The 16,815-nt window shown below is 46.9% G+C and overlaps 1 protein-coding gene across 1 annotated transcript in view; it reads left to right on the forward strand.

Annotated features, from left to right (window-relative positions):
• Window positions 1–16,815, forward strand: part of LOC143767933 (uncharacterized) — a 103,714-nt gene that overhangs the window by 57,932 nt on the left and 28,967 nt on the right. Inside the window, exons 6-10 of the mRNA XM_077256464.1 lie at window positions 13,078–13,227; window positions 13,359–13,538; window positions 13,621–13,744; window positions 13,814–13,911; window positions 14,110–14,200. Coding sequence (XP_077112579.1) covers window positions 13,078–13,227; window positions 13,359–13,538; window positions 13,621–13,744; window positions 13,814–13,911; window positions 14,110–14,200 — 643 coding nt within the window. The remainder of the gene's footprint in view (window positions 1–13,077; window positions 13,228–13,358; window positions 13,539–13,620; window positions 13,745–13,813; window positions 13,912–14,109; window positions 14,201–16,815) is intronic.

The following is a 16,815-nucleotide window of genomic DNA, read 5'->3' on the forward strand; positions in this document are numbered from 1 at the left end:
CGGCAAGGCTCAGAAGGGAAGGAGCGCCATTTGACTTTTTGAATGTAAAATTAGCTCCAATCGTTAGCGGACACCATGTCGCGTTTGGAGAGCCCCTGTGTGCCTAAACATTAGAGCTCCCCCACAAGTGACCACATTTTGGAAACTAGACCTCCCAAGGAACTAATCTAGATGTGTGGTGAGCACTTTGAACCCCCAAGTGCTTCACAGAAGTTTATAACGCAGAGCCATGAAAATAAAAAATAATTTTTCTTTTCTCAAAAATGATTTTTTAGCCCACAATTTTTTATTTTCCCAAGGATAACAGGAGAAATTGGACCCCAAAAGTTGTTGTCCAGTTTCTCCTGAGTACGCTGATACCCCATATGTGGGGGTAAACCACTGTTTGGGCACAAGTCGGGGCTCGGAAGGGAGGTAGTGATGTTTTGAAATGCAGGCTTTGATGGAGTGGTCTGCGTGCGTCACATTCCATTTGCAGAGCCCTGATGTGCCTAAACAGTAGAAACCCCCCACAAGTGTCCCCATTTTGGAAACTAGACCCCCCAAGAAACTTATCTACATATGTGGTGAGCACTTTGAACCCCCAAGTGCTTCACAGAAGTTTACAACGCAGAGCCGTGAAAATAAAAAATCATTTTTCTTTCCTTAAAAATGATGTTTTAGCAAGCAATTTTTTATTTTCACAAGGGTATCAGGAGAAATTGGACCCCAAAAGTTGTTGTCCAGTTTCTCCTGAGTACACTGATACCCCATATGTGGGGGTAAACCACTGTTTGGGCACAAGTCGGGGCTCGGAAGGGAGGTAGTGATGTTTTGAAATGCAGGCTTTGATGGAGTGGTCTGCGTGCGTCACATTCCATTTCCAGAGCCCCTGATGTGCCTAAACAGTAGAAATCCCCACAAGTGACCCCATTTTGGAAACTAGACCCCCCAAGGAACTTATCTAGATGTATAGTGAGCACTTTGAACCCCCAAGTGCTTCACAGAAGTTTATAACGCAGAACCGTTAAAATAAAAAATCATTTTTCATTCCTCTAAAATTATGTTTTAGCAAGCAATGTTTTATTTTCGCAAGGGTAACAGGAGAAATTGGACCCCAATAATTGTTGCCCAGTTTGTCCTGAGTATGCTGGTACCCCATATGTTTGGGCACACGTCAGGGCTCGGAAGTGAGGGAGCACCATTTGACTTTTTGAACGCAAGATTGGCTGGAATCAATGGTGGCGCCACGTTGCGTTTGGAGACCCCTGATGTGCCTAAACAGTGGAAACCCCTCAATTCTAACTCCAACACTAACCCCAACACACCCCTAACCCTAATCCCAACCCTAACCCCAACACACCCCTAACCCTAATCCCAACTCTAGCCATAACCCTAATCACAACCCAACCCCAACACACCCCTAACCACAACCCTAACCCTAATCCCAACCCTTACCCTAATCCCAACCCTAACCACAACTTTAACCCCAACACACCCCTAACCATAACCCTAACCACAAGCCTATTCTTAATCCTATTTCCAACCATAGCCCTAATTCCAACCCTAACTCTAATTCCAACCCTAACCCTAAGGCTATGTGCCCACGTTGCGGATTCGTGTGAGATTTTTCCGCACCATTTTTGAAAAATCCGCAGGTAAAAGGCACTGCGTTTTACCTGCGGATTTACCGTGGATTTCCAGTGTTTTTTATGCGGATTTCACCTGCGGATTCCTATTGAGGAACAGCTGTAAAACGCTGCGAAATCCGCACAAAGAATTGACATGCTGCAGAAAATACAGCGCAGCATTTCCGCGCGGTATTTTCCGCACCATGGGCACAGCGGATTTGGTTTTCCATAGGTTTACATGGTACTGTAAACCTGATGGAACACTGCTATGAATCCGCTGCGGATCCGCAGCCAAATCCGCACCGTGTGCACATAGCCTAATTCTAACGCTAACCCTAGTTCTAACCCTAACCTTACCCCTAACCCTAACCCTAGTTCTAACTCTAACCCTAGTTCTAACCCTAGTGAAAAAAAATATTTTCTTTATTTTATTATTGTCCCTACCTATGGGGGTGATAAAGGGGGGGGGTCATTTACTATTTTTTATTTTGATCACTGTGATAAGTTTACCACAGTGATCAAAATGTACATGGAACGCATCTGCCGGCCGGCAGATTCGGCGGGCGTACTGCGCATGCGCCCGCCATTTTGGAAGATGGCGGCGCCCAGGGAGAAGACGGACCGACTTCGGGAGGCTCGGTAAGTATGAGGGGGTGGGGGGGTGGATCGGAGCACAGGGGGGGGGATTGGAGGACAGGGGGAGCGGACAGGAGCACGGGGGAGCGGACAGGGGGATGGAGGGGGGTACCGGACAGAACGGAGGACTGGGGAGGAGATCGGGGGCGGTGGGGGGGGGCAGAACATGATTTCCAGCCGTGGCCGATGCTATTGCAGCATCGGCCATGGCTGGATTGCAATATTTCACCATTTTCATAGGTGAAATATTGCAAATTGCTCTGATTGGCTGTTGCACTTTCAACAGCCAATCAGAGCGATCGTAGCCACGTGGGGGCAAAGCCACCCCTCCTGGACTGAAGTACAACTCCCCCTCTCCCTGCAGGTCGGGTGAAATAGGAGTTAACCCTTTCACCCGATCTGCAGGGACGCGATCATTCCATGACGCCACATAGGCGTCATGGGTCGGATTGGCACCGACTTTCATGACGCCTACGTGGCGTCAAAGGTCGGGAAGGGGTTAAAGATAAGAAAAGCCTGCCATCTTCATGCGATGTTGTTATCCTGCTTGCTTCGTGTCGTACTCCTGTGCAGGCGTACTGATTTGCCCTGTTGAGGGCAGAGCAAAGTGCTGCAGTGCGCAGGCGCTGGGCCTCTGACCTTTCCCGGCGCCTGGGCACTGCAGGACTTTGCTCTTCCCTCAACATGGCAGATCAGTACGCCTGCACAGGAGCACAATGCGAAGCAAGCAGGATGACGACATCGCATGGAAATTGGAGGCACCGGACCCAGACCTGCGACTCCCATCGGAGTGGACCGCATCGGACCGCCCCCCGTGTGAGTATAATAAAATTTGTTTTTCTTATCTTTCAGGTTGGACCGGTGTTGTGAGTTCTCTTGGGCTCCCTCTGGTGGTCGTTAGTGGTAGTGCAGTTGTCTCTGGGTTGTAATCCAGGGCAGGTGTTTCTGCTTATTGCAGCTCTATTAGGTATTTAGGTGTGTAGGATCCAGGAGTCCCTGCCAGTTGTCAATTGTTCTTGGAGGGAATGCATCTCTGTCTGGCTCCTCATGCCCTGCTGTCAATTCAGCTAAGATAAGTGTCTGTTTTTTTGTCCCTGCAGCATACTTGCAGTGTGCTTTACTGTTCAGTGCAATTTATTGTGTTTTTGTCCAGCTTCGACTTTGTTTGGATTTTCCTGTCATGCTGGATTCTCTGGAGATGCAGATATACATTTCTTTTTTGGGCTTCATTTTTTCTCCCTTGTCTATAGAGATGGATCCGGTTAAGGTTCAGGCCATTCATGATTGGATTCAGCCCACATCCGTGAAGAGCCTTCAGAAATTTTTGGGCTTTGCTAATTTTTATCGCCGTTTCATTGCTAACTTCTCCAGTGTGGTTAAACCCCTGACCGATTTGACGAAGAAAGGCGCTGATGTGACGAATTGGTCCTCTGCGGCTGTCTCTGCCTTTCAGGAGCTTAAACGCCGATTTACTTCTGCCCCGGTGTTGCGTCAGCCGGATGTTTCTATTCCATTTCAGGTTGAGGTTGACGCTTCTGAGACTGGGGCAGGGGCCGTTTTGTCTCAGAGGAATTCTGATGGTTCCTTGATGAAACCATGTGCCTTCTTTTCCCGAAAGTTTTCGCCTGCTGAGCGCAATTATGATGTCGGCAATCGGGAGTTGTTGGCTATGAAGTGGGCGTTCGAGGAATGGCGACATTGGCTTGAGGGAGCCAAGCACCGTATTGTGGTCTTGACTGATCATAAAAATCTGATTTACCTCGAGTCTGGCAAGCGGCTGAATCCTAGACCGGCTCAATGGTCCCTGTTTTTCTCCCGTTTTGATTTCGTGGTCTCGTATCTTCCGGGTTCTAAGAATATTAAGGCTGATGCCCTCTCTAGGAGCTTTTTGCCTGATTCTCCTGGGGTCCTTGAACCGGTCGGCATTCTGAAGGAAGGGGTGGTCCTTTCTGCCATCTCCCCTGATTTACGACGGGTTCTTCAGGAATTTCAGGCTGACAAACCTGACCGCTGTCCAGTGGGGAAACTGTTTGTTCCTGATAGATGGACTAGTAAGGTGATTTCTGAGGTTCATTGTTCTGTGTTGGCTGGCCATCCTGGGATTTTTGGTACCAGAGATTTGGTTGGTAGGTCCTTTTGGTGGCCTTCTTTGTCACGGGATGTGCGTTCTTTTGTGCAGTCCTGTGGGACTTGTGCGCGGGCCAAGCCTTGTTGTTCTAGTGCTTGTTGTGCTAGTGGGTTGCTTTTGCCTTTGCCGGTACCTGAGAGGCCCTGGACGCATATTTCTATGGATTTTATTTCAGAACTTCTGGTTTCCCAGAGGATGTCGGTTATTTGGGTGGTTTGTGACCGGTTTTCTAAGATGGTTCATTTGGTGCCTTTGCCTAAATTGCCTTCCTCTTCTGATTTGGTTCCGTTGTTTTTTCAGCATGTGGTTCGTTTGCATGGTATTCCGGAGAATATTGTGTCCGACAGAGGTTCCCAGTTTGTTTCTAGGTTTTGGCGGGCCTTTTGTGCTAGGCTGGGCATTGATTTGTCTTTTTCTTCCGCATTTCATCCTCAGACAAATGGCCAGACCAAGCGAACTAATCAGACTTTGGAAACTTATTTGAGATGCTTTGTGTCTGCTGATCAGGATGATTGGGTGGCTTTCTTGCCATTGGCTGAGTTTGCCCTTAATAATCGGGCTAGTTCGGCTACCTTGGTTTCGCCCTTCTTTTGTAATTTTGGTTTTCATCCTCGTTTTTCTTCAGGGCAGGTTGAGCCTTCTGATTGTCCTGGTGTGGATTCGGTGGTTGACAGGTTGCGGCAGATTTGGGCTCATGTGGTGGACAATTTGGTGTTGTCTCAGGAGGAGGCTCAGCGTTTTGCTAACCGTCGTCGGTGTGTTGGCTCCCGGCTGCGGGTTGGGGATTTTGTCTGGTTGTCTTCCTGTCATGTTCATATGAAGGTTTCTTCCCCTAAGTTTAAGCCTCAGTTTATTGGTCCTTATAGGATTTCTGAGATTATCAATCCAGTGTCTTTTCGTTTGGCCCTTCCGGCCTCTTTTGCCATCCATAATGTTTTCCATAGATCTTTATTGCGGAAACATGTGGTGCCCATGGTTCCCTCTGTTGATCCTCCTGCCCCTGTGTTGGTTGATGGCGAGTTGGGGTATGTGGTTGAGAAGATTTTGGATTCTCGTTTTTCGAGGCGGAACTTCAGTATCTTGTCAAGTGGAAGGGTTATGGCCAGGAGGATAATTCTTGGGTTTTTGCCTCTGATGTCCATGCTGCTGATTTGGTCCGTGCCTTTCATCTGGCTCATCCTGATCGGCCTGGGGGCTCTGGTGAGGGTTCGGTGACCCCTCTTCAAGGGGGGGTACTGTTGTGAATTCTGCTCTTGGGCTCCCTCCGGTGGTTGTTAGTGGTAGTGCAGTTGTCTCTGGGTTGTAATCCAGGGCAGGTGTTTCTGCTTATTGCAGCTCTATTAGGTATTTAGGTGTATAGGATCCAGGAGTCCCTGCCAGTTGTCAATTGTTCTTGGAGGGATTGCATGTCTGTCTGGCTCCTCATGCCCTGCTGTCAATTCAGCTAAGATAAGTGTCTGTTTTTTTGTCCCTGCAGCATACTTGCAGTGTGCTTTACTGTTCAGTGCAATTTATTGTGTTTTTGTCCAGCTTCGACTTTGTTTGGAATTTCCTGTCATGCTGGATTCTCTGGAGATGCAGATATACATTCTATGTCTTTAGTTAGATGTGGAATATAGTATTTTCTGCTGTGGATATTTTTAGGGGTTTTAATACTGACCGCTTAGAATTCTGTCCTATCCTTTTCTATTTAGCTAGAAGTGCCTCTTTTGCTAAATCCTGTTTTTCTGCCTGCGTACGTCCTTCCTCTTAAATTCACAGTCAATATTTGTGGGGGGCTGTCTATCCTTTGGGGGTCTGCTCTGAGGCAAGATAGAATTCCCATTTCCAACTTTAGGGGTATTTAGTCCTCCGGCTGTGTCGAGGTGTCTAGGCCGTGTTAGGTACACCCCACGGCTACTTCTAGATGTGGTGTCAGTTTAAGGTTGCGGTCAGTACAGGTACCACCTACTCCAGAGATAGTCTCATGCGGCTCCAGGGTCACCGGATCATAACAGACCGGGGGCTTATCTGCAGCATTATAGAATGCTGTAGATAAGCCCCGAAAGCCAGTGGCCGCATCTTACAGCAGCAAAACGAGGTGACACGTTCCCTTTAAGTATTCAACTGAGCAAATGCACTAATAAAACTGGCAAAAACCCTATCGTTGCATATATTCATGTTAATACCATCTAATTCAGTTTGCTATTCAAAAAATGGCATAATACTACCCAAAGGTATCTGGGATAATATTGGACGTGGACACCACTTACCGCAGGACACAGGCACTGAGCAGCAGGGACTGGAGTAGGAGTGGAACTCAGACTATCCTGTGAGCTGTGGGCCTGTGGCAAACTGTAATGGCGGCCACTGCCTGTCTTCTCAGCCTCAGATTCGGAGGGTTCAGAGGCGTGCTTACGTATTAGGCTATACATGACAAGACTCTCTGAACCCCAGCTGGATCCAATCCCAGCATGCCACTGGGTGCCATAGCAATGCGCTCTCAGCCTGCAGTGAGTCCCGCCCGCCCCGCTGTCAGCTGTGTGTGGTTGGCCGCTCTCCACTACCGCGGGCCGCAGTCAGGTGTTCTTTCATTGTACACGCTGCAGGGTGGGCAGGTGCTAATTAACTGGCTCGGGGCAAATGCCTCTCTGCCACCCAGCCCAGCGCGCACCTGCCTACAGCACATTTCTTGGTATTCGCCATCAGGCCCACGGCTTTCAGCAAATCTACTACCGCTTGCACCTAGAACAAGTGGGCATGCCAGTCAGTACTAAAGATGAAAACGTCTTCCAATGGGGTTCCAGTACTATGTCCATTAACCTCTGGAACCTGGCTGGGGCCCCATGTAGTCCAAAGGGCAGGCTGACATAGTGGTACAGACTCTCCGGTGTTATGAAGTCGGTCTTTTCCTTTGTCGACTCTGTAAGAGGCACCTGCCAATATCACTTAGTCAATTTGAGCGTGGTGATGTACTGGCCTGACCCAGGTGCTCGATCAGCTCGTCTACCCTGGGCATTAGGTAAAGGTCGAACTTTGACACCTCAATTAACTTACGGAAGTCAATACAGAACTGTTATGAATATGACCAATCCGGCTTCAGAATTAGCACCATCGGGCTAGCCCAGTTACTCCGGGATTCCTCAATTACTCCCAGCAGAAGCATTTGTTTCACCTCACTTACGATCGCTTGTCTGCGTGCCTCGGACACACAGTACAGTTTCATTTATACCGTCACATGAGGCTCGGTGACAATGTCCTGCTGGATGACATAGGTTTGACCGGGTAAACCCGATAATACATCAGTATTCCCTTTTACCAATTTCCGCACCTCTCGCTGCTGCTGTTTCGAGAGGGTGTCTCCTATCTTTACCTCTCCCTCGGCCTCCGTCTGGGCTGATATCGGAAGGTCCCCAGATGATATGTTGGGAGTCGCCTTCGTAAGCATACACTCCCGGTCCTTCCACGCTTTCAACAGATTAATGTGATACAACTTCAAGTTTTCTTTCCCCAGACTGGTACACTCTGTAGTTTACTTCGCCCACTTTTTCCCAAACTTCATACGGCCCTTGCCACTTGGCCATAAGCTTGCTTTCGGTAGTGGGCACCAAAACCAACACCTGATCTCCCACGTTAAAGGAGCGAACCATGGCCTTTTTGTTATAGGCAGACGCCGGTATACCGCCATATAGTTCAATGCGGTGGTGGGGGACTTGGCGCTGGTGACAGGCGGGCCCCCCTGCCTCACAGAGGCCCCATAGTGGCTGCGTGATGTGCCGCTAGCTGAGGGCCCCTGGGGGAGCGGGGGCCCCAGGCAGCTGCCTGCCCCTAATGCCAGCCCTGAATGAGCCCCCTTGTCTTGCCAGGGCCCCGGCACTTGCCCAGGTACGCCGGGTGCTGACGACTGCCCTGATCACCTGGTCCAGAGTGCACTGGTCCCCACCCAATGCTGTATGGCATGAAGGTATTAACCCCCAGTCGGGCGAGGATCTCACCTTTTAGCATGGTGTAGTCCTGGGCGTCCGTCCAACTGAGGTCAAAGTAGGCCTTTAGCACATCACCCCTCAGGAATAGAGCCACCACTTTGGCCCACTGGAACGTTGGCAGGTTCTCCCGCTCTGCCGTGCGCTCATGGACGGTGAGGAAAGCTTCCACATCCTCTTCCAGACTCAATTTCCTCAAAGCAGAGCAAACCTTTTCTTGGGCCTCGCGACATTCCAGGGTCAGCGGTGGAGGTGCCTCACGCAGGGCTGCAATTTGCTGCAGCAACTGGTTATTGGTTTCTTGCTGTTGTTGCTGTGTGAGAACCAGCTGCCTCAGGATTTCCTCCATTTTGTCCACAGGCCTGGGTTGCAATGTGGCAAACTGTAGTGCAGTGGGGATGGTTCAGTGTGACAGACAGTGACGACAGGAAAAGTTCACAGCAAACGTGTTTTAGTGTCCACACTCACACATTATACAGCATCCAGATCACAGCGGGGAAACAAAACAGTCCATGTGTGTCTGGTTGCTGTGGGCGACGGCACCACCATATCACTCTGCGGGGTGCCAGGAGCTAATTCTGCTGGCTCTTTGTTAACTCACACAGACTGAACTTCTGCAGAGCTGACCGCTCCGCAAGTGACAAACTCTAAACTGACACACCAAAACTCGTGCAGCAGGGGTTTTAACCAGGAATCTGTGGCCATGGGCCACTTGCAAGACCTATCTGGAGGAAACGCACTGCCCAGCTACCTTCCTGTAGTCAGTTTCAAAAATAAATTTCCTTAACGGGTTTTCCTGGAAAATTTCTTGGTCAAATAGCTTGACCAGGCCATGCTTACTTTTACTTTGTTTTGTGACTCACAGGCGTCCTGTTGTGACCACAAGGCACTCCAGCAGGTCTAATAGGACTTCGTCCACATCCTGGGGGATACATATCACCATTCACATATGATCCCCCCTGCCTCACAGCCCCCATATATTAGTAATGTCACCTATGTGCCCCCATAGTTTAGTAATGTCAGCTATATGACCCCATATATTAGTGATGTCACTTATGTCCCCAATATATATATTATGTCTCCTATGTGCCCCCATATATTAGTAATGTCACCTACGTGCCCCCATAAATTAGTAATGTCATCTACAGGTGCTTCTCACAAAATTAGAATATCATCAAAAAGTTAATTTATTTCAGTTCTTCCATACAAAAAAGTGAAACTCTTATATAGAGTCATTACAAACAGAGTGATCTATTTCAAGTGTTTCTTTCTGATAATGATTATGGCTTACAGCTAATGAAAACCCAAAGGTCATTATCTCAGTAAATTAGAATACTTTAGACCACCTGCTTGAAAAATTATTTTAAATTCCAAAATGTTGGCCTTCTGAAATGTATGTTCAGTAAATGCACTCAATACTGGGTTGTGGCTCCTTTTGCATCAATTACTGCATCAATTGGTGTGGCATGGAGGTGATCAGCCAGTGGCACTGCTGAGGTGTTATGGAAGCCCAGTTTGCTTTGATAGCAGCCTTCAGCTCGACTGCATTGTTGGGTCTGTTGTCTCTCAATTTCCTCTTGACAATACCACATAGTTTCTCTATAAGGTCAGGCGAGTTTGCTGGCCAATCAAGCACAATGATACTGTTGTTTTTAAACCAGGTATTGATACTTTTGGCAGTGTGGACAGGTGCCAAGTCCTGCTGTAGAATGAGATTTCCATCTCCAAAAAGCTTTTCGGTAGAGGGAAGCATGAAGTGCTCTAAAATTTCCTGGTAGACGGCTGCACTGACTTTGGTCTTGATAAAACACAAGGGACCTACACCCGCAGATGACATGACTCCTCATCACTGATTGTGGAAACTTCACACTAGACCTCAAGCAGCATGGATTGTGTGCCTCTCCACTCTTCCTACGGACTCTGGGACCTTTATTTCCAAATGAAATGCAAAATTTACTTTCATTTGAAAACAAATCCTTGGACCACTGACAACAGTCCAGTTCTTTTGCTCCTTGGCCAAGGTAAGGCGCTTCGTGTGCTGTCTATTGATCATGAGTGGCTTGACACAAGGAATGCGACACTTGTAGCCCATGTCCTGGATATGTATGTGTGCGGTGGCTCTTGAAGCAATGACTCCAGCAGCAGTCCACTCCTTGTGAATTTCCCCCAATTTTTGGAATGGCCTTTTCATAACCATCCTTTCAAGGCTGCGGTTATCCCGGTTGCTTGTGCATCTTTGTCTACCACACTTTTAATTTCCACTCAACTTTCCATTAAAATGCTTGGATACAGCACTCTGTGAACAGCTAGCTTCTTCAGCAATGACATTTTGTGGCTTACCATCCTTGTGGAGTGTGTCAATGGATAACTGTCAAGTCAGCAGTCTTCCCCATGATTGAGGAGCCTACTGTAACAGACTAAGGGACCTTTTTGAATGCTTAGGAAATCTTTGCAGGTGTTTTTGTTAATTATTCTAATTTACTGAGATAATGACTTTTGGTTTTCATTGGCTGTAAGCCATAATCATCAACATTACCAGAAATAAACACTTGAAATAGATAACTCTTTTTGTAATGACTATATATAATATAAGAGTTTCACTTTTTGTATTGAATAACTGGAATAAATTAACTTTTTGATGATCTTCTATTTTTTTGAGAAACACCTGTAGGTGACATTAAAATATATTTTCTATTTTCTATTTTTTTCCTCTTGAGATTGTGGGCCCAATTCCAGCTATTGCTGTCAGACCTGTGATTTCTATCTACACCACAGTGTATAGGATAATAAAGTATAATAAAATTGTTATGGACGTGACTTAACTAACATTGTGCAGTGATTCTGTTTTCCCTATAGTGAAGTATATTTCTTATTGCTAAAACTGGGAATTTTTTTTCACATTAAACCTTTTGTAAAACTTTTTTAAACACCTCTAATAAGTGCGATCATACAACATACAAGCCTCTGATGGCTCCGGTGGTGCACTGTACTACTGTAGTGCCATGTATCATCACTGCTGTCAGTGTAATACTAACGGCCCCATACGCATGAGATAACTGTTGGCTGAATGGTCATTTGGCAGATGGATATCTCTCCCGACTTCCCCATACACACAAATATTCCAGCTTTCCTGTGGTCTGTATGAGAGAGTCGCCTCCAGACTCCTCTAGTGGAGGATTATCTACAGGAACAACAAACGGATTAGCCTCTGAAATTCAGGATGCCAGATCCTTCTCTGCCCCAGTATCATCTGTTGGGAGGCCCTGAAATACATTATATTGTCGGCCAAACCCCCAAAATCAGTGCTTTCATGTAACTTTACTCTAAGGTGTATGGGGGCGATAAAAGGTAACTTATTGGACGCTGCCTCTGGCCCGGCCTAATAGACCTTCGTACATTGCAGGACCAGACACAATTATTAGGCATGTAAGTATCGTAGTAACTAGGCTGCCCCATACTATCGAGTACTTGGGGGCAGAAGGCCATTCAGTGTAACTCTCACACCCTAGATGCCATGTTTACTTTTGGCAGCAGTAAGTGGTTAAACTGCCAGGGTTTTTGTTGCAGACACCCTGTACCGTCCCTGCAGTGTACATCTATGTTCTGGTGCCCGAAAGACTTAATTTTTTTTAAACAATTGTTTATTGTGTGAAAAATAAAATGTGTCTTCTGCTTTTTCCATGTATTTTTCTTTTACAAAGAATTTTCTTTAGAAACATTTTAATATGTGTTCATTTTCTGGTGTTTTTCTTGTAATATAGGAAAGCCTAGTGACAGAAATAAACCCCATAAAACACTGTACATGGAGACGTTGGGATGAGATAATTTCTGTCCGCGGTGTTTGTGGAAAAAAAAAAAGCTTTTATAAAAGCCTCAAACTTCTGGGTGTGAATCAGACATAAGATCTAAAGTGGTACAGTGCGGGGAAGTCGGGAAACCTTCATATAGATGGCCGGTGGTGATGGAGTCAGTGACGGACTCTGGCCAAATATGTTTCTAGAGCCATAGTAAAAGATGAAGGTGTCGTCCTCATCATGAAGTAGTTATTTCTCCTGTCACGTGTAATGAATATCTCCTGCAGTATTGCTAATGCCGATTCCAGTGTCGGTAAATGAGACGAGAATTAGGATACTTTCACACTAGCGTCGTGCACTGCACGTCGCTATGCGTCGTTTTCTAGAAAAAACGCATCCTGCAAAATTGCTTGCAGGATGCGTTTTTTCTCCATAGACTTGCATTAGCGACGCAGTGCGACGCATTGCCACACGTGTTGCGTCGGACCGTCGGCACAAAAAGCGTTACATGTAACGTTTTTTGTGCGTCGTGCCCGTCTTTTTCGACCGCACATGCGCGGTCGAAACTCCGCCACCGCCTCCCCGCACATCACAATGGGGCAGCGGATGCGTTGTAAAACTGCACTGCCACCGTTGTGTGGCGCTTTCAGAGTTTGCGTCGTGCGCCGCAACGTCGCATTGTGACGTGCAGTGCACGACGTTAATGTGAAAGTAGCCTTAGCGTTATGGAAGATGAGTCTATGAGAAACGTATTCAGCTGCCGACTCCGAGGAAGAAACTACTTGTTGTCTGTGGCCTAAATATATAGGTTTTATTAGTAGATGTAAAGAAGAAAACTAAATACTGTAAAATAATAAATCTCCTCATATGTTTCCCTTATTATCTCCAGTAATTGTATTATTACACAGGATTTTTATGATGTTACATCGGCTCATCTTCTCATTCAGGTCTCTTCAATATCGGATCCTCTCTGTGAAGATCTTCTATATAAGAGAATTTTTCTGAATCGCCCATCAAAGATGGATATGGACAGAGACAAGATGGCGGAGAGGATATTACACCTCACCCTAGAGATCCTCTTCCGGCTTACTGGAGAGGTGAGAGTTTCTGATGATGTCACATTACATCATTCTTATCTATGGGAATAACAGATGGACAGAACTGGAGAAGGGTGAGGACTCTGGAAATGTCTGTAGTGAGATTTATTAATGTGTCTCTCCATAACCAGGATTACACAGTAGAGAAGAGGACCACTAGTAAACGCTGTCAGGACCCTTTGTCTGAGGGATGCGAAAGACTCCTGAGCCCAATCACAAGGCCTCCATCTCACCCCCTGATACATGAGGACATCAATGACCAGAAGTTCCTAGAACACATCTACAAGATGATTGAGCTACTGACTGGAGAGGTGACACTGCTGGAAATGCTGGGACATTATACAGTAACGCTATGAAGGGATCAGGGGATGACTGTATCATTGTATTTGTCAGGTTCCTATAAGGTGTCAGGATGTCGCTGTCTATTTCTCCGTGGAGGAGTGGGAGTATTTAGAAGGACACAAAGATCTGTACAAGGACGTCATGATGGAGGTTCCCCAGCCCCTGACATCACCAGGTAATAGACAGGACTAAATACGCACGGCCTATAATTATCTGTATGTAAAGAATGATGTGTTTCCTCCAGATCTATCCAGTAAGAGGACAACCCCAGAGAGATGTCCCCATCCTCTTCTTCCACAGGACTGTAAACAAGAAGATCCCATTGTTCCTCAGGATCATCAGGTAGATGGAGAGAAGGTGTCATGAGATCTCCCCTATGAAGTGTAGACAGCTGTGAAGGTCTTGTCCTCAGTCTTGTTTTATCCCCCAGTATTATATGTTTTATACATGTGTAATGTGAACGGTGGAGATGGCAGGATTAGAGCTGATCATAGATGTGACTTCTCCATCTGTCTGTGACTTTTACAATATTTGTTTCAGGGTGAAGATCTGACCCGTATTAATACTACAGAGACATATGTGAGGGGTGATGAGTGGTGTAAAGAGGAGATTCCTACATATGAATACCCAGGTGAGTAGTAATCACTAAATGCAGAGAAGTCACAGACTCTTCTCCGCCACCGGCTGTGGCTGCTTTATAGGTGGTGTAGTCTGACTGTATCACAATCGTGCGATCACCATTTGGCCTCCCGACCACGACATTCTCCTCCACCAAAAACTGTTCAAATGACTTTTGGGTATTGAAAGCCCTTTTCTATAGAACTTACCACCTGGATGATCCACCTACCCCCTGGGATTAGAAGACAGTGACCGTTACCTGCCCAGATCTGTGTCATGATTTCCAATGGCAGGAAAATAACACGGACATAGACAAAAACAGGACTAGCTCTAGGATGATGGAAGCTGAGCTGACCGCGATGCTAAACCTAACACACAACTAATAATAGCCGGGGAACGTGCCTGCGGTGACTCTAGACGTCTCGCGCCAGCCTAAGATCTAGCTACCCCTAGCAGAGGAAACACAGACCTGGCTTGCCTCCAGAGAAATTTCCCCACAGAGATAGTACCCCCAACATATAATGACGGTGAGTTAAGAGGAAAACACGTACATAGTCATGAAAATAGATTCAGCAAAATGAGGCCCATTTAGCTAGATAGCAGAGGATACAAAAGGAGACTTCGCGGTCAGCTGAAAACCCTTCAAAATACCATCCTGAAATTACCTTAAACTCCGGTGCCAACTCATGGCATCGGAGTGGCAATTTCAGTTCACTAGAGCTTCCAGCAGCAAAGATTCATATTACTGCAAGCTGGACAAAAACATACAAAAGTGAACAAAGGACAAAAAATCCAACTTAGCTGATCCAGCAGACTAGGAGCAGGTAACAAGAGCTACAGAGAGACTCTGGTAACATTGATAGCCGGCAAGGGAATGACAAAGAAACCAGGATAAATAGGGAACTCCCATTTCCTGATGGAAACAGATGGACTGGAGACCGCTAGCACATAAGTCCTCCAGTACCACCAGCAGCCACCAGAGGGAGCCCACAAACAGAATTCACAACAGTACCCCCCCTTGAGGGGGGAGCACCGAACCCTCACGAGAATCTCCAGGACGATCAGGATGAGCCCCATGAAAAGCGCGGACCAAATCAGGGGCATGGACATCAGAGGCTACCACCCAAGAATTATCTTCCTGACCGTAGCCCTTCCATTTAACCAAATACTGGAGTTTCCGTCTGGAAACGCGAGAGTCCAAGATCTTCTCTACAACATACTCCAATTCACCCTCCACCAGCACAGGAGCAGGGGGCTCAACCGAAGGAACAACCGGTACCTCATATCTCCGCAATAACGACCGATGGAAAACATTATGGATAGCAAAAGATGTCGGGAGGTCCAAACGAAAAGACACAGGGTTAAGAATCTCCAAGATTTTATAAGGACCGATAAACCGAGGCTTAAACTTAGGAGAAGAAACCTTCATAGGAACAAAACGAGAAGACAACCACACCAAGTCCCCAACACGAAGACGAGGACCAGCACGACGACGGCGATTAGCAAACTGCTGAGTCTTCTACTGGGACAACTTCAAATTGTCCACCACATGTCCCCAAATCCGATGCAACCTACCCACCACCATGTCCACTCCTGGACAATCCGAAGATTCCACCTGACCAGATGAAAAACGAGGGTGAAACCCCGAATTACAAAAGAAAGGAGAAACGAGGGTAGCAGAGCTAGCCCGATTATTGAGGGCAAACTCTGCCAACGGCAAAAAGGAAACCCAGTCGTCCTGATCAGCAGACACAAAACACCTCAAATAAGTCTCCAAGGTCTGATTAGTCCGTTCCGTCTGGCCATTCGTCTGCGGATGGAATGCAGACGAAAAAGACAAATCAATGCCCATCCTGGCACAGAACGCCCGCCAAAATCTAGACACAAACTGGAATCCCCTGTCAGAAACGATGTTTTCCGGAATCCCATGCAAACGAACCACATTCTGAAAAAACAGAGGGACCAACTCAGATGATGAAGGCAATTTAGACAAGGGTACCAAATGAACCATTTTAGAAAAACGGTCGCACACCACCCAGATGACAGACATTCTCTGGGAGACAGGGAGATCTGAAATAAAGTCCATCGAGATGTGCGTCCAAGGCCTCTTCGGAATAGGCAAGGACAACAACAATCCACTAGCCCGAGAACAGCAAGGTTTGGCCCGAGCACAAACATCACAAGACTGCACAAAAGTACGCACATCCCGTGACAAAGAAGGCCACCAAAAGGACCTAGCCACCAAATCTCTGGTACCAAAGATTCCAGGATGACCTGCCAACGCAGAAGAATGAACCTCCGCGATGACTCTACTGGTCCAATCATCTGGAACAAACAGTCTCTCAGGCGGACAACGATCAGGCCTATCCGCCTGAAACTCCTGCAAGGCACGCCGCAAGTCTGGGGAGACAGCAGACAATATCACCCCATCCTTAACCCCTTCATGACCCAGCCTATTTTGGCCTTAATGACCTTGCCGTTTTTTGCAATTCTGACCAGTGTCCCTTTATGAGGTAATAACTCAGGAACGCTTCAACGGATCCTAGCGATTCTGAGATTGTTTTTTCGTGACATATTGGGCTTCATGTTAGTGGTAAATTTAGGTCGATAATTTTTGAGTTTATTTGT

The sequence above is a fragment of the Ranitomeya variabilis genome, chromosome 4 (genome assembly GCF_051348905.1).
Source record: "Ranitomeya variabilis isolate aRanVar5 chromosome 4, aRanVar5.hap1, whole genome shotgun sequence".
Lineage (NCBI taxonomy): Eukaryota > Metazoa > Chordata > Amphibia > Anura > Dendrobatidae > Ranitomeya > Ranitomeya variabilis.